At 38.1% G+C, this 26,634-nt stretch overlaps 1 protein-coding gene across 3 annotated transcripts; it reads right to left on the bottom strand.

Moving 5' to 3' along the window:
• Positions 1 to 2,948: 2,948 nt before the first annotated feature.
• RIMOC1 (RAB7A interacting MON1-CCZ1 complex subunit 1) lies at positions 2,949 to 25,082 on the bottom strand. Of its 3 annotated transcripts, none has more exons than XM_081517575.1 (7): positions 24,960 to 25,082; positions 21,644 to 21,750; positions 19,286 to 19,429; positions 17,703 to 17,834; positions 12,708 to 12,822; positions 7,593 to 7,875; positions 2,949 to 6,819 (listed from the first exon to the last, which is right to left on the bottom strand). In XM_081517575.1, coding segments are annotated over exons 1-7 (882 nt in total). In that variant the 5' UTR covers positions 25,060 to 25,082; the 3' UTR covers positions 2,949 to 6,818. The 3 variants fall into 3 exon arrangements, with proteins under 3 accessions (XP_081373701.1, XP_081373703.1, XP_081373702.1); XM_081517577.1 differs by having other exon boundaries at positions 2,949 to 3,530; XM_081517576.1 differs by lacking the exon at positions 2,949 to 6,819 and having other exon boundaries at positions 7,554 to 7,875.
• Between the last annotated feature and the right edge of the window lie 1,552 nt (positions 25,083 to 26,634).

Genomic DNA, 26,634 nt, shown 5'->3' with positions numbered 1-26,634 from the left:
CAGTCGCTCAGTTGTTCGACTGTTTGCTACCCCATGGACTGGAGCACGCCAGGCCTCCCTGTCCTTCACCAACTCCCAGAGCCTACTCAAATTCATGTCCACACGTCAGTGATGCAATCCAACCATCTCATCCTGTCATCCGCTTCCCCTCCCACCTTCAATCTGTGACAATATACAGCCTTGACGTACTCCTTTCCCGATTTGGAACCAGTCTGCTGTTACATACCCAGTTCTAACTGTTGATTCTTGGCCTGCAAACAGATTTCTCAGGAGGCAGGTAAGGTGAATCAAGGTAAATTGGAAGTGGTCAAATAGGAGATGACAAGAGTGAACATTGACATTTTAGGAATCAGTGAACTAAAATGGACTGCATTGGGTGATTTTAACTCAGATGACCATTGTATCTACTACTGTGGGCAAGAATCTTAGAAGAAATGGGGGAGCCCACATAGTCAACAAAAGAGTCCAAAATGCAATTCTTGGATGCAGTCTCAAAAATAACAGAATGATCTGTTTGTTTCCAAGGCACACCATTCAATATCACAGTAATCCAAGTCTATGCCCCAACCAGTAATGCCGAAGAAGCTGAAGTTGAACAGTTCTATGAAGACCTACACTACTTTCTAGAACTAACACCCAAAAAAGATGTTCTTTTCATTATAGGGGACTAGAATGCAAAAGTAGGAAGTCAAGAGATACCTGGAGTAACCGGCAAATTTGGCCTTTGAAAACAAACTGAAGCAGGTCAAAGGTTAACAGAGTTTTGCCAAGAGAACGCACTGGTCATAGCAAATCCCCTCTTCAAAACAACACAAGAGAAGACTCTACACATAGACATCACCAGATGGTTAATACTGAAATCAGACTGATTATATTCTTTGCAACCAAAGATGGAAAAGATCTATACAGTCAGCAAAAACAAGACCAGGAGCTGACTGTGGCTCAGATCATGAACTCTTTATTGCCAAATTCAGACTGAAATTAAAGAAAGTAGGGAAAACCACTAGACCATCCATGGATGACCTAAATCAAACCCCTTATGATTATACAGTGGAAGTGACAAATAGATTTAAGGGACTAGATCTGATAAACAGAGTGCCTGATGAACTATGGACAGAGGTTCGTGACATTGTACAGGAGACAGGCATCAAGACCATCCTCATGGAAAAGAAATGCAGAAAAGCAAAATGGCTGTCTGAGGCGGCCTTACAAACAGCTGAGAAAAGAAGAGAAGCTAAAGACAAAGGAGAAAACGAAAGATATACCTCTTTGAATGCAGAGTTCCAAGGAATTAGCAAGGAGAGAAAAGAAAGGCTTCCTCAGTGATCAATGCAAAGAAATAGAGGAAAACAATGGAATGGGAAAGATTAGAGATCTCTTCATGAAAATTAAGAGATACCAAGGGAACATTTCATGCAGAGATGGGCACAATAAAGGACAGAAATGGTATGGACCTAACAGAAGTAGAAGATATTAAGAGGTGGGAAGATTACACAGAAGAACGATACAAAAAACATCTTCATGACCCACATAACCACGATGATGTGATCACTCACCTAGAGCCAGACATCCTGGAATGTGAAGTCAAGTGGGCCTTAGGAAGCATCACTACAAACAAAGCTAGTGGAGGTGATGCAATTCCAGTTGAGCTATTTCAAATCCTGAAAGATGATGCGGTGAAAGTGCTGCACTCAGTATGCCAGCAATTTGGAAAACTCAGCAGTGGCCACAGGGCTGGAAAAGGTCAGTTTTCATTCCAATCCCAAAGAAAGGCAATGCTAAAGAATGTTCAAACTACCACACAATTGCATTCATCTCACACGCTAGCAAAGTAATGCTCAAAATTCTTCAAGCCAGGTTTCAACAGTATGTGAATCATGAACTTCTAGATGTTCAAGCTGGATTCAGAAAAGTCAGAGGAGCCAGAGATCAAATTGTCAACATCCATTGGATCATCCAAAAAGCAAAAGAGTTCCAGAAAAACATCTACTTCTGCTTTATTGAATAAGCACTTCGAATATTAACTTGTTTTTTTCTTCCAACCTGTGAAGTAGGTACCATTATTATTCCTATTAAACAGAATGCTAAGGCACAAAAAGGTTAAATAATTTATATGGTGTCACACAGCTAGCAAACAAGAGAGCTGGGGTTTAATCAAGCTCTGGCTCTAGAAGCCATATTGCTAACCACTACTCTGTCTGAAGGTTATCAGGACCAGGATAATACTGTCAATACATTATCAAACCAAACTTAAGTCCATTGTCTATATGCATTAAAGCCAATCTACTGACACCAGATTGTGAAGGACAGTGCAGCATCTATTGTGGACACAAAACAAGGAGCATGCACTGCTAGTGCTCAGAAGATGACTCCCAGATTCACTGATGGCTTTCAAAGAAAGTTTTTTAAAGACAGAGTAAGGGAGAGAGAGAGTTGCAGGGTACCTGATCAGCCTGTGGACATTCTTCTGGTTGGTTGCTGGCAGTCAACAGCAACAACCTTCTGGTTCATATCAATCTGGGATCTATGTTCTCTGGTTGGCCTAAAATTTAACTTCTTCCACGTGGTGCAAGTTTGAGTATTTGCAAAACAGCTCAAAGGATGTGGTTTATAATGTTATCTATAACCCTTGAGGAGGAACTAAAGGTCCTTGACTTTGTTTAATGGCTAAATCATTATTTTGTCTTGTTTGCCTGTTTTCCTTTGTTTCTGCATTTTCTCACTTCTCTGATTAAATTTATATTTTGAACTTGGGGAAGGCCTGGGAAGCTGAAGTTCTTCTATGAAGAGGCAGGTAGAGGACATAGTGGGCGGAGGCAGCGATCTATCTCAGAAAGGCCCCATAAGGTCGTGCTTGGTTATAAACACTAAACTAAGATGATGAAAGTTTTCATTCTAATACAATACCCAGATATAAAAGAAAACAAAGAACAAACAAAAAACAAATATGGGATTATGGTTTTATTTTATTTTTTTAATTTTATATGCTCCAAAACACTTTACTTGGAAATTTTCACTATAAGTAGGAAAACAAACAAAAAACAGTAAGGGACAGCAGCACAAATACATAATGCATACTTTAATTGTGGATACATTAAATGTTATGTTAATGTAATACTTTCATAATATGATAGCTCATACTGCATTAAAAAAAAATAATACATGAAAGTAATGCTAGAGAACTACGCAATCCTGTACTCTGTGCAGAAGGGATATCCCTATGGAAGCCAGAAAAGGAGCCCTTGAAGGTGGAGAGAGAAAAGTGACAAGCGATCTACAACTAGCGTTATCAGCCAGCTTTGAGTTTTTAAAAAATGGCATTAAAAAGAAATCTGAGAAAGCCTTTAGAGACCATACCCCCTTACATTACAGAATTTCCAGTGGAATTGTAAAGGCAAGAAAGGAAATTTTATTGTGGGGTTTTAGCCACGACTCTCACCTCACTCTACTTAACATGAAGAAATAAGAGAAAGTCTTCTGTCATGATGTGCACTGTAATCAGTATCAAGCAATTCACAGTAGCCAGAACCCTATAAATGCAGCAAAGTAGACAAGCCTTTAACTAAGTTTCAAAGCCTAGTTAACACAGGAAAATTCATACTGGAAAAGAACCATACAAATTTAAGGATTATGAAAATTCCTTTAACAGGGTTAAAGTTTTAGTAATCCATCAAGGAGTTCAAAATGGAGAGTAACTCCAAGTGTAATAAATTCTACAAGGCCTTTAGGTTATCACTTACCCATTAGTAAGGCCCACATTGGAAACACTTTAAATGTGATCAAAATGAAAAGTTCTTAGGAAGTGATTCATTCCTTAATCCAGCATCAAAATTTTCAAAAGAGAAATTTTATGAATACACTGAATGTGAAATGGCACATTTGATTGTGTTTAAACAGAGGGGAGACACAAATGATGAAGTAGATAGGTGCTTGGAGGTATCTTCCCAACCACCCTAAATAAAACAGTACCCTTCTTAAGAGTCACACTAGCCCCTTACCCTGCTTTATTATTTATAGCACTCATCACTCACACTATATTTTTACTTCTTAAAATGCATTAACTTCTTCCACTAGAATGTAACTCTGTTGTTTTAAAAAGCTATATTCTCAGTGCTTAAGGATAAAACTTAGCATGTAGTAGGCACATGTTGATAAGTGAATTGTAATACTTTGATCAGTGAATTATAGTACCTTCCTTATGGGGAATATTTGGTATTGTGAAGTTAATCCATTCTAAATGAAAGAGAATTCACTTAGCAGGCTTTAACATATAAAAATGTACTGTTCATTGCTTCGTAATACATCACAGTAAAAAGCATTGTAACTGTTATGATCTACAAATTATTCTCCAATTGTGCGGGGGATGAAAAAGTTGTACAAAAAGCACCCCAACAGTACCCTCATTAGTGTACCAACCAGTGAGACCCAAAAGGACTGTTTCACAAGGGCCATGAAGACAAAATGGAGTCCCTAGCTTCTGAAGACAAAGTTCTCTTTTTTTCTGTGGTTCTAAATTTAAATGATACTTTACTCCTCTGAGGAATAATTCCTTCTTGGCCTTGTCAACCAGAGGGCATGGCAGTTTGGAATCAGATATCAGAAACTTTTGTGGCAGAGTTCAGTACTTAAGAATCATGTCTCTATTAAATCAAAAAGCATTACTAAGGGCCTACCATTCATTAAGCACTATGCATAAAGATAAATTTTCAAAATATGGAATTTTTCAACTCTTAAGAAAAATGACTATAATGCAATATAATCAGTGTGATAACATGGGAGGGGAAGATTCAGGGAGGGGAAGATTCAGGGAGCAGAAGCAAAGAAACTTGTAACTTTGACTGAAAAGCTCTGGAGAAAGCCTTACAGACACAATATCACTGGGGCTGAGTCCTAAAGGAAAAATGTTCCCTTGGCCACAAAGAAGGGCAATGCATCCCAGTTAGAAGTAACAAGAATAACAAAGGAAAAAAACACATAGCACATTGGGAAAGGAACCGGTACACTTGTGACTGATCATGATGCTCCAAAAGGGGTGGAGTGAGGATGGGCAGTCTGTGATTTAAATCTTCATGCTTAGAAAGCATAAAGGCGTTTTCACAGCAAAACTTGTTGAAGACTAAATTAAATAAAAATCTTCTTAGCCGTGTGAGGATAAATAAGAGACAGAGATAGGGAGAGATTCTCCACTTGTCCCAAGAAGTTCTATCAGAACATTTATCAAAAGGAGCCTAAGGAACACTGGACTAGAATATGATCCCAGAAGAAGAGCTGCAGAGATGAGACTGGCAAGGTAGGTAAAAGAAAGCAGATTACAGCATTCTGTGTTGCTCTGCTTTGTGCAAGATCGAAAAAAAGAGAAAGAAAACATCAACAGGAAAAGATTTTAGACGAAAGATGAAGATTAGTTGTGTGTGAGCATGTTAAATTTAAAATTACTGCGGGATGTCTAAGTGAAGATATTTAATAGGCAATTAGAAAGAAGGTTTAGAGAGCAGAGGTTGGGATTCAAAGTGCAGGTTTGGGAGTCAGCCTAACATTACAGGTGGTAGAAGCCATGGTTATGAATAATATCACATAGAAGTACAGTTGATCCTTGAACAATGAGGGGATTAGGGATGAATCCTCCTGGCAGTAAAAAATCAGAATATAACTTATAGTCAGCCATCCATACTGCAACTCCTCCATATCTGAGGATATGACCAACTGATGGTTGTGTAGAAGTGTAGTATTAACTATTGAAAAAAAAAAAATGTATAAGCAGTCCCATGTAGTTCAAAGTTCAAACTTGCATTGTTCAAGGGTCAACTATTTAGAGTAAGTAAAAAAGAAAAAAAAGGAGAAAAGTAGGAAGGAAATAGGGGAGAAGGAGGAAAACGAGAAAAAGGATAGAACTTTGGGAAACAGCAGTACTTTGGGTACAGACAAAAAAAAGAGAAGCCCTGGGAGAAAGGAGGAAGTCAGCAGAAAGGAAAGGTGGGGAAATTGGTCTTCAACATGAAGCAGGAGACCTCTTTTCCTTGAAAAAGCGGGAAAATGAGTAGGGCAAAGCGGAGAAACAGAGACTGACCTCCTCATAGTCTCTATTTTCTGTTAAGACAGGACTAAGAGCCATGTGCTAGGGGAGGAGACAAATGGCCAGAGAAAAGTGATGAGGCAATCAGAGGTGTGCGTGAGCCACAATGGGAAAGGGACAGATAAAAGGCTTACGCTGAGGGCTCTTCTAAACTTGACGGTGAGATACTTAGTGACTCCACTTTGAAGGGCTGCAGGAACTTCATATGAATTCAGCATCCCAGAAAAGAAGGGGGATGACAGGATTAATTCAATATGGAGAGAAGGCTTGAAGAATGATTAGGCTGAAAGACAAGGGGAAGATGGGATCTGAAGGGACTGTAGAGAGCTCTTCATGTGGTGTCCCAGAAAACCAAGGCTGGACGGGGAAGGAAGAAAACTCTGAAAGGGGCTGATGGTGAGGACAAAAGGGAGTAGTAAGAGGAGGCTCTGAAGAAGCAAAAGAGATAGGAAAGAAGTAAAAGAGAGAGAAAAATCAACAAAAATGAGGAAGTAAAAAGTTGGAAAGATGAGAATGTCATTAGTTACTGAAATTGAAGATTTCAGAAACAGAAACTTAGGGTGGTGATATTCACGGAGTGGCCATGGGAGTCAAGTTCCTGGAATGCGATGAAGTCAATGGCCCAGAGATTGAGGATATTGGCAAGGTATCAAACAGGTCATCCTTAGACGATGACAGGAACTGAGGTAGACAGAAAGACTGTCAGTGAGATACCAGGCTGGGCTCTTGGCCTCTAACACTCAGCCCTACAATCAAAGACAGAAAATATTAACATTTCAGAATGTACGAAAAGATGTTCCGTAAGACACATGACTAATGGCACACTAACCTATTGGTTTTATCTTCATTATTTGTTTAATAAACCATGCATATTCTTTTAAACAAAAGAAGAAAAATCATTTTAAAATTTTTATAAAATGCCTAACAGACTAAAAATTTTAAATGCCATTAGTAGTATGTAGTGAAACAAAAATTCTTCTGTGGAGTCTTTCATTATCTTACTCTGGAAATGGTACATGGATACAAGTCATAATTTTTCATTTTGCCAATTTTTAAATACACCCATAGCATATATCCAAAGCAAAGAGGTGACTTGATTTTAATCTATGAAGTATAGCAAGCTTCAAGAGAGGGAGACTAAAAAAATATAAAAAGTTAAAATGTTCAATTTTATATTATGTATATTGTACCACAATAAAAAAAATCTAAAGTATTAATAACAGAAAAAATCTTTATAGAGATAAACTGGATTCCTTCTTAATATTAGTCACAGGATATCTGTAGTTCAGGCTGAGTTAGAATAATGTAAATGCCATTTCAGAAATTAAAGAATCATTTCTTCACAGGTTTAAGAATATATAGTGAAAGACAATAATGGCATTTAAAAAAGGGTAACCATGCTGGCTATCTTTATGTAGTGTAATGTTCTTAAATTCGGTATCAATATGTCTTCTTTTCTGGAATTTGCATTTCCTGAGTCTTTTTGTTTTTCTGTTTGAAAAGAACTAGAAGAACTTACTAGTTAGTGTGATGCTGAAAGAAGTTTAAAATTTGTTTTGCATTTGTTGTATTCCATTCTTGTTCTTTCAGGGGTCCTTCGCATACAAATACATACTTTTTCAAAATTTTCTCTCCTACTTCTCGGAAATCCAATGGTTCTTTGTGTGTAGTGTAGCTTGCTCCAGAAACACCAGTATCCATTTCGTGATTTTCTGGCTGTTGATCTGCACAATGCTTCAATCCCCAATAACACATTTCTCCACTGTACATCATAGCCAGCAAATGAATGTCACTAAATATTCCTAGGAAAGTCATTTAAGTTGAGAGATTAGAATTTAAAAACTTAAAAAGAAACCCTAACGATTAAGACTCTAATAAAATGCTTTTATATCATTAAGCATTTTTCCTTCTCATTTAACAGCTGTACTTAGAAAAGCCAAATATCACTTAATACAATCCTCATTTCATTGACACTTCCATCTCTACTTTATCTATAAAAGAAGCCCAATCCCACCCTCCCCAAAAAATTATTTTTAAAGAATCATTTAGGTTCGTGTATTCACCTTTCTGGGATTATCTTTAGGATCTGTTTGAAAACCTAATCTAAATCAATGGAACCTCTCCCAGAAACGTGCATTCCATATTCCGCATACTATTCAGAGATTCTCTCGATTCCATTCATGAGCAGAACTTTTATTTAGGGGGTATACTCAAGGATCAGTAATACAATTCCTATATTTCTACAACAGTGTACAGATACAATCCTGCATAATCATGTCCCTTAGAGGCCATATAATTTGAAATAACTAAAGGTGTTAAATTGTATCCAAGATGCTTCATGTTCTCAGAAAAAAGGAATACACTGCAGGATTTCCATCAAAAGTTGAAAGCATGCTTATTATAGAAGGCAATTATATAATTAAACATTTATGACAGTTTATTAATTTGATGTTAAAAAAAACCCTAGAATAGTAAAAATTTGAGGATAAATGATCAACTTTGTACAACTCACCAAAGCTCTTTAAATCTCAGTTTGCAAAACTCAGGATTCCACATGTCTTACTTATTTCATGGAATTTTAACGAGCTTTTGTTCTGAGATATTTTTCTCTTTTAGCTATGAAGAAATGAAGTGAAAAGAAAAGATTATGGGTAATATGCCTTGTACTTATTAACTTGTTTTGTACCTATTACCCATAATCATTTCTTTTTCATTTCTTCATAGTTAAAAGATCAAAATCTTCAGAGAAAAAGCTAGAATAGCATTAGATGTTATTCAGAATGTAAAAAGAAACACACCTAGAATCTGAGAAAATCTGGATAAAAATTACTAGCTTTGTGCAACTCATCAAAGCTCTTTAGGCCCCAGTTTGCAAAAAATCAAGATTCCACATGCTCTCCTTAATTTCATGGAGTTTTCTTAAGGAATAGTTGGTGGGGTTTCCTCCACCCCCAATTAATGATTTTCACTCCAGAATTATATTTCATATTAGATAGGGCATTTCATCGAATGCATATCCTTTCTCATTTTTGTGATCTTACACCCTAATTGTTCCTAAAAAGACTGGTAAAGTAAGGAGATAGGAGCAAAATTGAATGAAAGGTTGAACTTTTAAGCAGACTAGATCTTTAGAAGGAAGAGCTGAAGTAAGTCCCACAAAGTGAGGCCACAGGGGGAAGATGAGAAGTGTTTGCTTAAGGGAGATCTGGCATCCAGTTTACACCCAACTCTAAGCTAGCCTCATCCTTTATACTAACAAGGAGTGACAGCTAAGAAAAGTACACAGATATCCTATAGGAAGGTGTCTCTGAGGAGTGAAAGAACAGCTATATACTAAAGAGCGGTTCTCAAACTTTACTAGAATTACCTGGAGGACATGCTGAAATGATGGTTGCTGGATTCCCATCTCCAAAACTTGCAGATTCAGGTATAGGATTGCATCTATGAATCTGCATTTTTAACAAAGACTTAGGATCTAGGGTGAGGCTACTGGTCCATAAACCATGCTAAACTACCATTTCAAAATACCAAGGGAAGAGATGAACAACATAAAAAATACTCTTCCTCCCTCCCTACTCTCTCAAGGAATCCATTACTCTCTAGTTACACTGTTTTTGGTGCTATAAATTTTCTTTGATATTTTTCTGCTAAGGTTCAGCATGGTTTTCAATAAAATACTTCACTATGTACTGTTCATATGCTTAGTGAACATATATGTGAAAGTGGGGGATGAAGGGAGGGAGAGGATGAATAATCCATGAAGTAAGAGTGATGGCAGAGACTTTTATGTTTAAAAAAAAAAAAAAAAAGATGGCCAGATTGGCATTCTCTAGAAGCAGTGATTTCTAAATCTGACTGCATCATAATTACAGGAGGTAATAAAAATAGATTCCTGGACTCCAGATATTGAATCAGAACCTTCAGGTGATACCCAGAAAGCGGTATTTTTAACAAGCTACTCAGGCATTTACTGATTTCAATTTAGAGCTCCTCCTTCAAGAGATCTGAAATCCAGGTTCTGGGCTAAGCAATGAGCCAAAGGCTGCCAGGATGGGTGGCTCTTAGTGGCATAAGAAGGGCATCAACCAAGGATGCACACAGCTGAACAGTCCTTTAACCTATTTAACTTCAGGGTTATAGTGACAAGGCTATTTTTATAAGGGCCCACAGAATAATGAAACACAGAAATGAAATAAAAAGGTTTACTGAATACATTACTTGATAATTTCTAAAAGCAAAAAACTTAATGGTATACAGGTAATGATCAAAAGACAAAATGATTATCTCACCTTCTAAAAAAGACATAAAAATCATTGAAAGCATACATTGCTTTGAGTTTTATCCAAAATCAGGCAAACTATCATTAAGATCTGGCCACAAAAGATTTGATGACTCTTAAAGAACTTTTCACTCTAATTAGCAGTAAGAACTATTCTGGGGCTTCGCTGGTGGCTCAGTAGTAAAGAATTCACCTGCCAATGCAGGAGACACAGTTTTGATCCCTGATCTGGGAAGATCCCACATGCTGCAGAGCAACTAAAGCCTGTGTGCCACAGCTACTGAGCCTGTGCTCTAGAACCCACAGGCCCCAACTACTGAAGCCTGCATGCCCTAGAGCCCTGCTCCACAACAACAAAAGCCATCCTAATGAGAATCCTGTGCAGCAACGAAGATACAGCACAGCCAAATAAAGAAAAAAAATAATTATTCCGAATTATGTTTTTTATACTGGCTAACAAAATTAAAAAAAAAAAAAAAAAACAACTTAGAACCACTCCACCAGGGTCTTAAGAGTAATTTAGCCTATGAAAAGTAGGTTTCCTGGCTACTAGTCTACATCTCAAGGAATCAAGTAGGGAGAAACAAACTGCTTTAGTTGAGAGCAAGTCAACACCAAGAGGACTGACTCCTGTGGCAAAACTGCTAAGGAGCTGATCTTGCGTTCTTGTTTCCTGGAAAAAAAAAAAAAGAGACCCTATCTGTGCCTTTGATTCCCCTGTTGAAGAAGCAACAGAAGGTAGAGGCAAGTGTAATCAATTATAATCCAAAAGAAGACCGTATCACAAGGATAGTGATGAAAAAAAATTCCAGGCCATGAGAATATATAACTTTATGACTAGAAATGGGAGAATAAGGGAAATATTATGCCTTTTTCTTTGAGTTTAAATATGCTTTAATGTCCATCTCTGCTTTTTCTTTTAAATCAATCCATGCGGTGAGAAAATTTTAGAAAGCTCATTTTCAATGCAACTAATCAATTCACTAGTTACCTGGAATAAATACTTCTCACGAATAAATCAAAACACATTTGTCAAAACATCATGCTTACTGAATGAGCACTTTATATTCACAACAAGTTTTTATAAGGACAAGCCATCTGCTTGAATAAACTGAAGGGAAACTTTTGGACACCAGTAGCCAGTCATATATGTTAAAGGCACTTAATTCACGGTGTTTTTTTTTTTCCATGCAATGTTTTCTAATAGAAAGGAAAAGTCTACAGCAGTTAACAAAGAAGAATTAAAACACACTTATAAAATTAAAACACAGAATCTTCCCTAAGAAGCTTTCTTCTTCTTCCCCATGTTTGATTTTTCCCATCAAAATTTCCCCAGAATTCCACATGAAGCATAAAAGAGTTTACATACATAATCTAATATCTTTCACCAGCTATGTGACCTTACCAGGCTAATTAGGACCTCAGTTCTTCCATTTGTAAAAAGAGACATTAAAAATAAATGGTTCTTCCCTCTCAAATCTCAATCTAAAACCCAAATGATGCTCTACTTCCAGTTCCTAACATTTTTAAGTGCACAGATGTTTATAACAGAAACCAGCAGGTACCATCCAACATGCACTCTTCTCTTCTTTCTTCGTCAAGAGACTTCACTAGGGATGGCAACGTATAATGTAAAGGGCAATACATCCCAGATTCCCTTGTAGCTATATGAAGCTTTGTGATTAAATTCTGGCCAGTGAAATGTTGGCAAAATTGTTCTCAGTGTTGTAACAAGCTTCTAAGAAGGCTATAAGAAAGACCTGGCTGAAAGAAACTGCCTTTTGCCATTCTTAGAGACTGAAACATAGCTGAAACAGGAGGAGCTCCAGCAGCATCTTGACGTACTGAAAATGGAAGCAATGTCCTCAACAGGGATGCCTGTTGCACAACTCTGGCAAATACTGTTTATATGACTTCTATAAAGCACGTTCCTCTGAAGCTGCAGGGCTCCACTTCAAAAGATGATAGAGGAAAAAGATAGGAATCTGATGCCATGAAGCCACCATAACCAGTTGTGGACCTTTTTTAAGTGAAAAGCAGTAAATTGTTGTTTTGAAGTTACTTCTAGTCTCTGTTACAAGAAGCCAAAACTAGAGCCTGATCAGGGCTGGGTGGGGATACAAAGAAAGTAAAAGCAACATGATAGATTAATTTCTTTAAACTGTTAAACAGAGATTAGCAGTACTTTTATGTATTACATGAGAAGACTTTCAATTTTTAAAAAAGCCTTTTATTATTGTTTTGTCTGTAATGTAAACCTTGAAATTTACTTAAATCAGTTAAATCTAAGAAACATTTTAAAATCTTAAAAATGCTTTGAAACACTTAGAAAACTGAAAAAAGAAATCATATTACCTTCACTTAGTAATTTAGCTGTGTCTAGGTCTTGGAAAGAAACTCCTTCATTTAACTGGATGGGACATCGAAAATTCAGCATCTGTAGTAAATAACTGATTCCATCAACAAGGTACTAAATGAAAGTCAAAAACAAAGAATATAGGTTATTAAATGCAGAGCTACAGAAACTTCAAATATTAATATTTTTACTCAGGAGAATACTGGCTAATAGTTATTACTAGATATGTCTTGTGGTTATTACATTACAATGCTGTAAGGACCCACTACCTTGAAATTTTTAAAAGCGTATTTTAAAGTATAACCTCCAGTTAGTAAAAGGGTATGGGGGAAAAAACCTTCAAGAATCACAGCCTTGTTGTGGCGAAGAGGCTTTTGTACTCATGAACCATGCTGTGCAGGGCCATACAAAATGGATGGGTCATAATGAAGAGTTGTGACAAAAATGTGGTCTACTGGAGGAGGAAATGGCAACCCACTCCAGTATTCTTGACTTACAAACCCTATGAACAGTATAAAAAGGCAAAAAGATATGACACTGGAAGACAAGACCTCAAGGTTAAAAGGTGTCCAACATGCTACTGGGCAGAGGGCAATTACTAATAGCCCCAGAAAGAATGAAGCAGCTGAGCCAAAGCAGAAATGATGCCAGCAGTGGATGTCTCTGCTGATGAAAGTATAGTCCGATGCTATAAAGAACAAAACCACATAGGAACTTGGAATGTAAGGTCCATGAATCAAGGTAAATTGGACGTAGTCAAGCAGGAGGTGGCAAGATTGAACATCAGCATCTTAGGAATCAGTGAACTAAAATGGACAGGAATGGGTGGATTTAATTCAGGTGACCATCATATCTACTACTGTGGGCAAGAACTCCTTAGAAGCAATGGAGAAGCCCTCACAGAGTCCAAAATGCAGTACTTGGGTGCAACTTCAAAAATGACAGAATGATCTTGGTTCCCTTACAAGGCAAAACATTCAACATTCACAGTAATCCCAGTGTACGCTCCAACCACTGATGTCAAAGAAGCTGAAGTTGAATGGTTCTATGATGATCTACAAGACCTTCTAGAATTATCATCAAAAAAAAAACATGTCCTTTCTATCACAAGGGACTGGAATGCAAAAGTACGAAGAGATACTCAGAATAACAGGCAAGTTTGGCGTTGGGAGTACAAAACGAAGCAAGGCAAAAGCTAACAGAATTCTGTCAAGAAAACATGCTGGTCATACCAAACACCCTTTTCCAACAACATGGAAGGCAACTCTACACATGGACATCACCATCACCAGATGGTCAATACCAAAATTAGACTGATTATGTTCTTTGCAGCTGAAGATGAAGAAGCTCTATACAGTCAGCAAAAATAAGACCTGGAGCTGACTGTGGCTCAGATCATGAGCTACTTATTGCAAAATTCAAGCTAAAACTGAAGGAAGTAGGGAAAACCACTAGACCATTCAAGCGTGACCTAATCAAATCCCTCATGATTATACAGTGTAGGTGACAAACAGATCCAAGGGATTAGGTCTGATAGACAGAGTGCCTGAAGAACTATGGGCAGAAATTCATAACATTATACAGGAGACAGTGACCAACAACATCCCAGAGAAAAAGAAATGCAAGAAGACAAAGTGATTGTCTGAGACGGCTTTACAAATTGCTGTGAAAAGAAGAAAGTGAAAGGCAAGGGAAAAAGGAAAAGATATACCCAACTGAATGCAGAATTCCAAAAAGAGCAGGGAGAGATAAGAAGGCCTTCTTAAATGAAAAATGCAAAGAAATAGAGGAAAAAAACAGAATGTGAAAGACTAGAGATATCGTCAAGAAAATGAGAGATATCCAGGAAACATTTCATGCAAGGATGGGCATGATAAAGGACAGAAATGGTAACAAACTAACAGAAGCAGAAGAGATTAAGAAGAGGTGGCAAGAATCCACAGAAGAACTATACAAAAAGGTCTTAATGACCCAGATAACCACAATGGTGTGATCACTCTTAGAGCCAGACATCCTGGAGTGTGAAGTCAAGTGGCCCTCAGGAAGCATTACTATGGACAAAGCTAGTAAAGGTGATGAATTCCACCTGAGCTATTTCAAATCCTAAAGATGGTGCTGTCAAAGTGCTATACTCAATATGCCAGCAAATTTGGAAAACTCAGCAGTGGCCACAGGACTGGAAAAGATCAGTTTTCATTTCAATCCCAAAGAGCAGCAATGCCAAATAATGTTTCAACAACAGCAAAACTGCATTCATTTTACACGCTATTGTAACAAGGCTATACTCACAATCCTTCAAGTTTGGCTTCAGCAGTACCCGAACCAAGAACTTTCTGATGTACAAGATGGGTTTAGAAAAGGCAAAGAAACCAGAGACTAATTTGCCATCAATCTGGTGGATCATGAAGAAAGCAAAGGAGTTTCAAAAAAACATCTACTTCTGCTTCACTGACTACACTAAAGTCTTTGTGTGGATCACAACAAACTGTGGAAAATTCTTCACGAGATGGGAATACCAGACCACCTTACCTGCCTCCTGAGAAACCTGTATGCAGGTGAAGAAGCAACAGTTAGAACCTTACATGAACAACTGACTAGTTCAAAATAGGAAAAAGAGTACATCAAGGCTGTTTATTGTCACCTACTTATTTAACTTGTATGTAGAGTACATGTACATCATGTGAAATGCCAGGCTGGATGAAGTTCAAGCTGAACTCAAGATAGCCAGGAGAAGTATCAACAACCTCAGACATGCAGATGAGAGAGTAACAGGCAGGAAGGCCATGGGTCTCCAAATGGAGGAAATAGGCTGCAAGTGTCAGACATTTTTCTTTCTCTTAAGCAGCAGGAGGAAACAAACTAGTGATATATTTTTTTCCCCTTCTCTATACAAATTTAAAGGGCGGTTTCTCTTAAAATACTGTGTTGCCATAGTGACACCTGGTTTCACCTGAAATTAACTATTCTCAAACCTTGAGTTAACCAATGCCTTTTTCTTATGGAAATGTTTGTCTTAAGCTATGTTAATGTACTATGCATTTACCCCAAACTCTGTCTTCAAGTCGGGCTAAATGGCTCAGAACCTACTTGACAAACCATTATGTTATACTCAGACACTGTTCCCCTAATCTATGTAAACGAAACTATTTGTATGGTAATCTGCCTTTCTACAAGATTCATGTCAATGGTTTTATGGCCCAGGATGACTTATCTGGTGCCAAGATTATCCCAAAATACATCTTATGGATGAGGGGCCTGGTGCCATTTTGAGTTTTGAGACATTCCTTTCTTTAACAGACTGCTGATGACTATATAACATCCGGCTAGAATCTAGCAGGGGGTACTCTTTCTGCCCCCTTCTGATGCCTATGTCAGAAGCTTTCTCTATCTCCTTTATACTTCAATAAAACTTTATTACACAAAAGCTCTGAGCGATCAAGCCTCGTCTCTGGCCCCAGATTGAATTCTTCTCCTCCGGAGGCCAAGAATCCCGGCATCTTTTCATGGTTCAGCAACAACCTTTCACAGATCATACAACTCTAATGGCAGAAAGCCAACAGGAACTAAAGAGCCTCTTAATGAAGGTGAAAGAAGAGAGTGAAAAAGCTGGCTTGAAACTCAGCACTAAAAAAGTACCAAATCATGGCATCTGGTCCCATCACTTCATACCAAATAGAACGTAAAAAAGTGAAAACAGTGACAGATTGTATTTTCTTGAGCTCCAGAATCACTGCAGACAGTGACTGCAGCCATGAAATTAAAAGACATCTGCTTCTGGAAGGAAACCTATGGCAAAGCTAGACAGTGCATTAAAAAGCAGAGATATCCCTTTGCTGATAAAGGTCCATATAGTCAAAGCTATAGTTTTTCCATAAGTCATGTATGAATGTGAGAGTTGGACCATAAAGAAGGTTGAATGCCAAAGAATTGATGCTCTTGAGCTATGGTGCTGATGAAGACTCTTGACAGTCCCTTGGACTGCAAGATCAAACCACTCAATCTTAAAGGAAATCAACCCTGAATATTCACTGGAAGGACTTATGCTGAAGCTGAAGCTCCAACACTTTGGCCACGTGATGGGAAGAGTCAACTTACTGGAAAAGACCCCGATGCTGGCAAAGATTGAAGGCAACAGGAGAGGATCAGATGGTTAGATAGCATCACCAACTCAATGGACATGAATTTGAGCAAACTCTGGGAGATAGTGCAGGACATAAGAGCCTCACATGCTACATTCCATGGGTTGCACAGAGTCAGACACAACTTAGGGGCTGAACAACAAGGGAAAAAATTACTAACCAAGAACACATGATTCAGTAACATACTTGTCAAAAATGTCATCAGAGGAAGAAATCAATAAAGATAATAAAGATGTATTCAATAACAACTTGTTAAAAATATGGATACACTTACTGTAATTTAGAAATACTATAATCAAATTTTTACATCTGAAACTGTGACCTCTAATTTGCAGGCCCACATCAACTGTGTGTACAACCAACCCAAGATAGGAAGGATCCATAGTGATACAAATATTAAGACAGGATCTTTGCATTTACTGATTTGGTCAGAAGAATCAGGAAAAATCAGAGAGCCACAATTTTCTAAGAGCAGGGTCATGTGGAATCTTTAGGAGTGATCTGCTGGTAGAAAGAGGCTCACTACCAAGTTTGTTTTCTTCAGGACAAAAAATATGCTTAGAAATTAATATAGATTATCTCTTGTATCATAAAAAATAAAAATCTGGGACTTAAAAAAAAAGTGTAAAACTTCCCATTTTACAAAGGGTTTTCACGTTATTTTATGGTTTTTCTTTTCCACATTATTTAATCTTAACAGTAATTCCAATCTAAGATTACACAGCTGATAAGTACAGGCCTGGAATGAAAACCCAGGCCCTTTGATTCCTTGGTTCTTAATCCTATATTAAAGATAGATTTTAGAAACATTTAAATGTCAACAATCAAATATGTATGAGGAATTTGCCTTTTTACCTTTTTAAGTAAGCTAGATTTTCTTGTGAGCCATTCTCTCCTTTTGGTCAGAGAATGACAATACATGTAGAGTAGGGCTCCTCGCCTCCAGGAGAGACATTCCAGGAGTTCATCTCCAAGCAAATCGCAGTGCTGCAATACAACAAAGACTCAGTTAAAAAAGAGAAATTTCATGTCTGTAAAAATAATAATTAAATTTCAAAATATTGAGAAAGTAAAAATATTCATTTCATAAAATCTGCTCTTTACTTAGCAACCTACACAGGAATGACTTACTTTGAATCAATTAGAAATAGATATCTACTGCTACATAAAAATTAAAATAATGACTCTAATTTACAAATATTTCTAGATAATTGATATTCAAGTATTTTAGTAATTAAATCCTCTAATGTATTTCAAATATAAGTATTCCATAGTCTGATGGAAAAAATAAGTTTTCAGAAATATATATATGTTACTTGAAATATTTTCTACTACTGCTGCTGCTGCTGCTGCTAAGTCACTTCAGTCGTGTCCGACTCTGCGACCCCATAGACGGCAGCCCACCAGGCTCCCTTGTTGCTGGGATTCTCCAGGCAAGAATATTGGAGTGGGTTGCCATTTCCTTCTCCAATGCATGAAAGTGAAAATGGCACCCCACTCCAGTACTCTTGCCTGGAAAATCCCATGGACGGAGGAGCCTGGTAGGCTGCAGTCCACGGGGTCGTGAAGAGTCAGACATGACTGAGCGACTTCACTTTCCACTACTACTAAACGAAAATAATGAAAAGATATATATAAAAAAAAAAGAATCAAACTTTCATTATGTGGTATCATTTAAAACTTGGGATTATTTATTTCCAGTTACCATTCCCTGATAAAACAGAGTGCAACAAAGATATCTCGGTAGAGATAGCCAGCAGGTAGTTGAATATGAGAAATTATTTGCCTGAATGAGTGGATTTCCCTGCTGATCCAGGGGTTTATAGTAGTCAGGGCTAGATAAAACAATCTTGGAAATCATCGAAATAGAGACAGCAGTAAAAAGCATGTGGACAAGTTGCCAAACAAAGACAAAATAGAAACTATTAGAGGATTAAGGAGATATTCTTGGGGAGTGTCTATGTTTCCAGAATGGGAGAGAGGAGAGATGCTTAGAAAGAGAAAGAGCAAGGCTCAGAGATGAAGAGAAGCATGCAAGGCCTTCAGGGATGCTATGATCCTTGGAAAGACAGCAAATGTCCAGGAGGAAGAGGACTGTGAAAGAACCAGAGATGTGGTCATTAAGATTACTAGGAACCTTCAAGAAAACACAGCATCTGCAAAAGTAAAGGGAGTAGAAATAGCAAATGTGTATCTTTAGAAAATGAGTATGCACTGTGTATAACTTCATCATAGAAAATGCTCTGAAACATATTTATAAAAATGGATACTTTAGTTCTGACATCAGTCTGAAATGTTCAACTCTCTTTTATCCCTCCTTCAGTTAATTTAAAACAGAAACAAAGACACATTTAAGAAGAAAAAAACACAGATCCTAAAGCGTAGTCTAGCAGGAATTAGCAGCATTCCACCATAATTCACAGTTGTGCAAAACTTACTTTTGGATGCATATTATTTTCTTTAACCAAAATTTCTGGTTCTGAAAGAAAATTGATCAACTCTTTTACTTTCTGTGAAGAATCTTCAGGAAAATCTTCATCTACTAGCTTGTTCTCCTCAAAATATGTCATGTCCAAAATAGCCTGAAGTAAGAGAGAAAAAAGTATAATATAAAAGATTTGAATTAGAATGAACAACTCTTACAGTTTAATCTTACATATATTCTTTGCAACTCCATGGACTGTAGTCCACCAGGCTCCTCTGTCCATGGGGTTTTTCAGGCAAGAACACTGGAGTGGGTTGTCATTTCCTTCTCCAGGGGATCTTCCCAAGGGATCGAACCTGCATCTCCTGCATTGCGGGCGGATTCTTTACCTGCTGAGCCATCAGGGACGCCCCAGTAGTCCTAGCTCTAAATATAATCTAAGACAAATTTACAGTAAACTTCATAAAATTTAACTAAATACTGATTTAAGATAATCCAGCTTTCCTCAAAAAATAAAATGGATATTTATGTTTTAATTCAGGTAAGTTAATCATATACAATACAATTATAAAAAGTTTTTTATATTCTTTGTTATATGCATATATTACTTTCTGAACATTTTCTAAATGCCTGTCGTATCAAGAAAAGGTCACTACCACCAGTTCTGTACACTGAATCTTCAAAGGATTATCTGTTTCCCCAAATGAAGAGTCAGCACTTTCAAACTACTCAATCCTTTGTCTCTGTTTAATCTATTTGACAAAAGACTAAGGAAACTGAGTTCTGCTATTAGTTCTATCTAACCAACCAAACTGAGCAACTTCATTTCACTTTTCACTTTCATGCATTGGAGAAGGAAATGGCAACCCACTCCAGTGTTCTTGCCTGGAGAATCCCAGGGATGGGGCAGCCTGGTGGGCTGCCGTCTATGGGGTCGTACAGAGTCGGACGCGACTGAAGCGATTTAGCAGCAGCAGCAACCAACCAAAGACAAGTCATATTTTGCTTCTTTTTTAAAGCCTCAGTTTCTTCACTGACAAATTGTCTTTTGACAATTGGATAAAATGAATTAACATATGTAAATGATTGAGGATAAAATGAATTAATATATGTAAATCACTTAGAACATGACCTAGCACACACCACTACTTAAGTGACAGGTGCTCTTGTGTTAGAAGGCCTAAGCCAGGAAGGGAGAGAACATCATCCTAAGGAAAAGGACCTGTTGATTCAGAACCACAAGTAAGCTCCAGAAGAGTTTGAGGAATTTTAATTATATCTCTAATTCTTTTGTCTTATTCGCAGAAATACATTAAAATGTTTATAGCTCTCCCATATGAAAGAAGTAAGATAAACAGGGAATCTTCTGAAAGGAAAGAAAGTGAAGCAAATTTCTCCCGAGCTGCAATAGCTCTCTGGGGTTTGTGGGTACTTGTCAGAGGCTCGTTCAACCACATCTGAAGGCAGATACTATCTCCATGTATCTCCTAACAGAAAGCAGTGTCAGGCAGCCAAGTGCTATGAGTGTGTGTTTTGGAAGCTCAACTAAGTTTATTCTTATTTCCTATAACTGTTATTTCCTATAACAACTTCATCTTTATTATCCTCTGGCAATCAAGTAAGGGCATATGAAGCACTCTGTCAACTATAAAGTGCTATAGAAATAATAGCTACTATAATAAAACTATGTTTTTTTCAGGTTTTGCTTTTTTGTTGTGCTGCACAAATGTAGGATCTTGTTCCCTGATGGAACTCCATCACGGTGGAGCCTGTGCCCTCTGCAATGGAAGAACAGAGTCTTAACCACTACATCGCCAGGTAAGTCCCTCGAAATTACGTTTGTAAATGTGAACTTGCCTCAGCAGTTTGAGAAAACATAGAAAACAGATCTGGTCCATAGAGAGATCTGAATTTGAAAGAAAAGTGAAAGAAAAAGGGGGAACAGTTTTCTGTTCTTAGGGACTTGCATAACAAAAGCACAGGTAGTCAAGTGAAGAGTCCAAAGGAAAGATAAATTTCAGTGGGAAAAAAAATAACCAGAGGCCTTATAGAAACCTCCATTTCCTCTGACTAACCTTTCAGAGCTTGGAAATTGCACATATGAGTATTTTGCTTAATTATCTATACTGGGAAGCAATATTGTTATCTGTAAGACTTTTTCCCTGACTTTATAATCCACACATCCAATAAACCTTACTTCTTTGCAAACTGCCTCACAGTTTCAAGTCTATATGTCTTATACATAGTTTTTTGAATAAAAACATTTTAAATAAAGAGCATTAAACCTAAATTTTGACCTAAATTTTGGAGTCAACCCTCTTAAGTAAGCAACCTGCCCCCACAATATGTCAGAAACCATCTGATTTAGTACCTGTGTGTAAAGTTCTAGAAGATTTGATGGGGTTGAACATTCTTTGTCTTCTCCACACTGAAGTTTCAATTTTTCTAGAGCTGCAGAGGCGCGAATTAAAAAGTGATCTATAAGAGATAAAAATATGATTACCTCACCTAGTTTCAGGTGTCTTTTAAACAAAAAAAAGCTACATATCTAAAATGATAAAATTAATACAACATAGTAATATCTTTTCTAAAACATGAAGTATATCATAATGCCTAACTCTACTTAAATTTTTTATGGAAATTTTTTCTTTAAAAGCTGGACTTAAAACTTTCTAGGTTCAGTTGCCATTTCTTAAGCACAACCTGTACTTTCATAATGTTTACTTTATGATGTTGACATACTCAAAATGTTTAAGCATTAAATTTAAAATTTTTATTGGAAGACTACAAATAATATACATAAATCTACAGAAAGGACTTCCACTAAAAACTTATAATTTCATAAATACATTCTGCGAAGGAAAAAGACTGATTAAACCAAATGACTCATAAAATGTAAGTGCTGTTAGTTATAAAATTATAACTTTATAATTACATTTACGTATTTATGTATACAAATAGCTGTTGTAAGTAAAATTACACAATATACCTGAGTAGCTTATTTCTTAAAAACCTAGAAATCAAAACCTGGACAAAATTAAACTAAGTATTTCTGATATATCCTCTAAAATCAATTCGTCCTCACCTACCCTCTACATTGTCTAATTTATTTCTTTTTTCTTTTGCTTCTATGGTTTCACCTTTTCTTATGAATTTTTCCTCCCTAACCTACAAATTGTCCATACCAAGGTGCTATCCACCCTTCTGCAACCTGGGTTGGGAAGAACCCCTGGAGGAGGGCATGGCAACCCATTCCAGTATTCTTGCCTGGAGAATTCCCATGGACAGAGGAGCCTGGCAGGCTACAGTCCAAAGAGCTGCAAAGCGTTAGACACTGAGCAACTAAGCACACACACACATCATCAAAAAAAAAAAAAAAAAAGCTCAACATCAAGACACTTAGATCCTTGAGACTGCCGCTCTGTAGCTTTCTCCTGAAATAAATAACCTTTTCCCCTCACTGGTAAACGGACAATGTAGGACCTGGGGAGGGTCCATCTGATCCAGCCTCAGCACCTACACAGGTAGGTAAGCAGATCAGTGTTGGAACAAAAGCACTACCAGTTTAAGTTGCGTCTGTTGGCAGTAATATAACAATCTTAAACTTTCCCTGGTAAGGCCAAACCTGTATCTAGACCAGATTCTGAAAGCTTTAAGGTCCACTATTTACCTAAATTGAAAACTACTTCTTCAGCACTGCCTTCCTATCTCTCCTCAGCCCGCAAGTATCCCCCACACTGCTCAGGAAAAAAGATTCTACTGTGAACTGAAATGGTTTGGAACATAACACCCCTCAGGAGCTTCTTTAAACAATAAGTTGATATTTTCTTCTTAATTTGCAGGATTATTTTAAATGTAAAGACCTGCACTGAATTCATCAAACCATTGCTGAAGGAGCATTTCACATGAACTCATGACATAAAGCGACTTGCAGCAGCAGCAGCATGACATAATTAGAAAAGTGGAGGGATAATGGCTCACCATTTTAGAAAATTTTTATGAAACAGAATTTTTCCTAACCATTCAGTCAAAATAGTGACTGACACGGCAAAGATAAGAGATTCTAACATAGTCCCCAGAAAAGGTCCCTCTAATGGTATATTTCCATACCGTAAACACACTGTGCTTGTACAATGAGAAATAAATGGACAAAATTGACCAGTAGTAGAAAGGAGAGTATTCTTACATGGACTAGTGTCTGGCTGTACCTGATCAAATTCAAAAACTACAGGAATTATCAATCCCTACAACCTAATATAAATATCATTAAAGAACAAATTTTTACTGTGTATTATTTTTGTTGTATTGGAAAATACAAGTTCAAATACATGGACCTATGTTTTAGTTAAACTTCATAAAATCAAATCTTGCTAGTAATAATGAACAGTTCATAACGTGGACCATTATTATTGCAATTCTAGTACATTTCAGAACTTTAAAGCCTCCAAACAAGAATACATACTTCACTTTTCAGCCCTCACTCCAGACTGGATTAAAGTATTTTTCCATTGGAAAATGAGAACGGCTTTTGGGTTTACTGGTAAGTGAACAGCATAGATTCTTTCATCTCTTCAGACTGGTTCTAATGGAGCTGGAGCAGGGTGGAAATCACTGAATAGTTTATTTCGAAGTAACTTAGATACACTTCCAGACACTAGCTATTGGAACAGCTACTAGTGTCCATGAACTAAAATTATTCATGTGATTCACTTACCACAAACCAAAAGAGGAAACAACTTCAGGGTAGTCTTGTGGATTTTTAAGAACAGACCCCTAAGAAAAGAAAATCCAGCAAATAGTGTTGTATGGAACTAGAACCATTTTATCATGGACCCTATTTAATAAATTTACCAACTATTCAATCGCTTGGGAAAACGTTCCACTACTATTTCCCTATGACTCCGAAGACAACGAGACAGCTCACAAAATTTTTTAAAACTTTCTATCTGTAAGTAAAGGTGCAAAACTCGCTAAGAATGTAGAAACCCATAGGCAGCTGGTAAGTAATGAAAAAGAGCAAACGTCGAGGTGATTCTCTGTGTCAGTTTTTCCTAAGGAAACCGCCTAGATATTTAAAAAAAAAAAAAAAGTATTCTAGTACTGACAAGTATTCTAGTACTGACAGGGCCCTTGTGACAACTAAGGTGATGAACGTGAGAGAATCCGTTTAATTATGCCAATGTAAATCTCTTCTGTAGACTACTGTTTACAGTTGAGTTTAGACTCCAAAACACAACACAGAAATTTACAACGTAGCAATGAAAAACTAGAACTATTAAACACGCCAAACTATCTTTACGACATGCAAAACTACCATTATTTATTTGCGTACCATCATCCAACTTTAACCATTTAAACTTCCCTGTGTACTTTCATCCAGATCTCGCCCTTTTGCCAGTCGCCACCGAGACAGTTAAAGACAAGAAACGCTGATTTGCCTGAGATTTCGCGGTTTTCGCGGGTTATGAAAAACCTGGTCTTGAAGTAAACACCTTTGCTTTAAAGCGATGTGAGCTCCTGGAGGTAGACAAGAGACCGCCGCCCAGCTAGGGCCAGAAGCGCAACACTTTCGGTAGTTCTGGCCTGGAATCCATAGATTACAGGCCCCAGCCTCAGCCCCTATGGCCGTCGAGAGCCAGCTTGGACAACGGCCTGCCTGCCCGCCTCCCTCTCCTCAGCTCCCTCACCATCTTCGCCGGCGGCTTCGCTAAGTTGTTGTATGTGGGCCTGAGCCAGGTCTCCGAGTTCCTCCACTCGCCTCACCACACTGGAGCTTGCGGCCGCCATGGCCACAACGGGCAGGCGCGCCCAGTCACGTGACCACGCCGGCCCGAGGTCACCTGATCCCCTGGTGCGGGCGGGGCTGCTTGGGGCGGAGCTCTCTTGGTTGGTGGGAGGGGACCCCAGTTCCGAGAAACAGCTGGCTCAGGTCCGCGAAGGTTGTTCCGGGTTATCCTCTTCCTCTCAGACTTCTCCTTCCACAACCCTGGGTAAGCACTTTGAGGACGGGCGTGACGTCAGGACACGCCTCCCTCCCGCCCACCTTCTAAACCAATAGAGAGCCGGCTCTGTCCCCGAGCTGATCCAATGAAAAGCCAGCTCTCTCCGCCGGGCTCTGGCTGGGGAGCGTAGCTGCAGCGCGGGATTCCTCTGTGGGACATCCCTGGTGGCTCAGACGTTAAGGAGTCTGCCTGTAACGGGAGACCCCGGTTCAATCCCTGTGTCGGGAAGATCCTCTGGAGAAGGAAATGGCAAACCCACTCCAGTATTCTTGCCTGGAAAATCCAATAGATGGAGGAGCCTGGCAGGCTACAGTCCATGGGGGTCGCGAAGAGTCGGATACGACTGAGTGACTTCACTTCTTCAACAGAGCAGACTTTAACCTCTGAAAATAGGGCTGTCTGGTGTTGGTTGTCTAAAATACAGAAAGCCCGACTGGCTCTTCTGGAGCATCCAAATCTCTGAGAGGTTACTGTGGGTCTATTTGGGCTTCCCTGGTGTCTCAACGGTAAAGAATCTGCGTGCAATGGAGGAGACAGGGGTTGGATCCATGAGACCTCTAAACTCTAGTGGAAATTCCCAGTCTATGTGGTGGAGTGTTTCTAAAGTTGAATTTTAGCAGTTGGGTTTGCTTTATTTTTGGTCTGCTTTGTCTAGCTCACATTTAACATATTCATCTCGTCCCAGTGTACAAAAATTTTCCATTACAAAAATTGCTATTGCCAAACATCTTTAGATCCTCCCTTAAAGAGGTTCTAAAAAACTTCTTGTGCAAAGTTCTTCTCAACTGTGAGTTTCAAAGCACTTAGAAGTCTACCTTCCATCGTGCATTCCCTATTTTCTTGCCTCTGATCAAACCTTTAAATCATTTTTTTCATTTTTTGATTTGACACAGTGTATCTTGAATAATCTCCATCCTATCTTCTGTCTTATGGAAGTTAGTTTTTTATTTAATAAGGGATACTAAAAATAGGTGCCCACTAAAAATTGTCGCTTGTCATCTGTTGCCATTTTACAAGAATGAAGTCACCAGCCATTGTTGTCACTGACCTTCAACACACCCTGAAAGAAGTTAAGGGCAGAGATCAGAAATGAGGCACGCTGTGCTCTGGGAAAAACTGGCAGAACAGGCCTTTGGATAGTTATTTTCAGGAGAAGATTTTGTGAGCCCAATTCCTTGTCTTGAAAATTCTCATGTCTGGAAAACCACTAAAGTCTTTAACGGAGACATCTGTTCCTCCTAACTAGCATCAAACCTTTGCAAAAATGTGTGCCTGATTGCAAGTATCCCCCTTCACTAAAACCATGTATATACTGACAGGTCCTCGGAGCTATGTACAGCCCAGGCTATAGTCCTCATCA

The sequence above is a fragment of the Giraffa tippelskirchi genome, chromosome 8 (genome assembly GCF_054371585.1).
Source record: "Giraffa tippelskirchi isolate mGirTip1 chromosome 8, T2T-mGirTip1v1.2.pri, whole genome shotgun sequence".
Classification (NCBI taxonomy): Eukaryota; Metazoa; Chordata; class Mammalia; order Artiodactyla; family Giraffidae; genus Giraffa; species Giraffa tippelskirchi.
Note: the sequence above shows the minus strand (reverse complement) of the source record. Positions and strands in the feature narration are given on the sequence as shown.

Coding starts and splice junctions, on each gene's coding strand:
- RIMOC1 (XM_081517575.1), bottom strand. CDS start 25,059: ATGGCGGCCGCAAGCTCCAGTGTGGTGAGGCGAGTGGAGGAACTCGGA. Junction 12,823..17,702: donor AATCTAGCTTACTTAAAAAG/GTAAAAAGGCAA, acceptor ACTTTCATTTAG/TACCTTGTTGATGGAATCAG. Junction 7,876..12,707: donor AGCTAAATTACTAAGTGAAG/GTAATATGATTT, acceptor TGACTTTCCTAG/GAATATTTAGTGACATTCAT.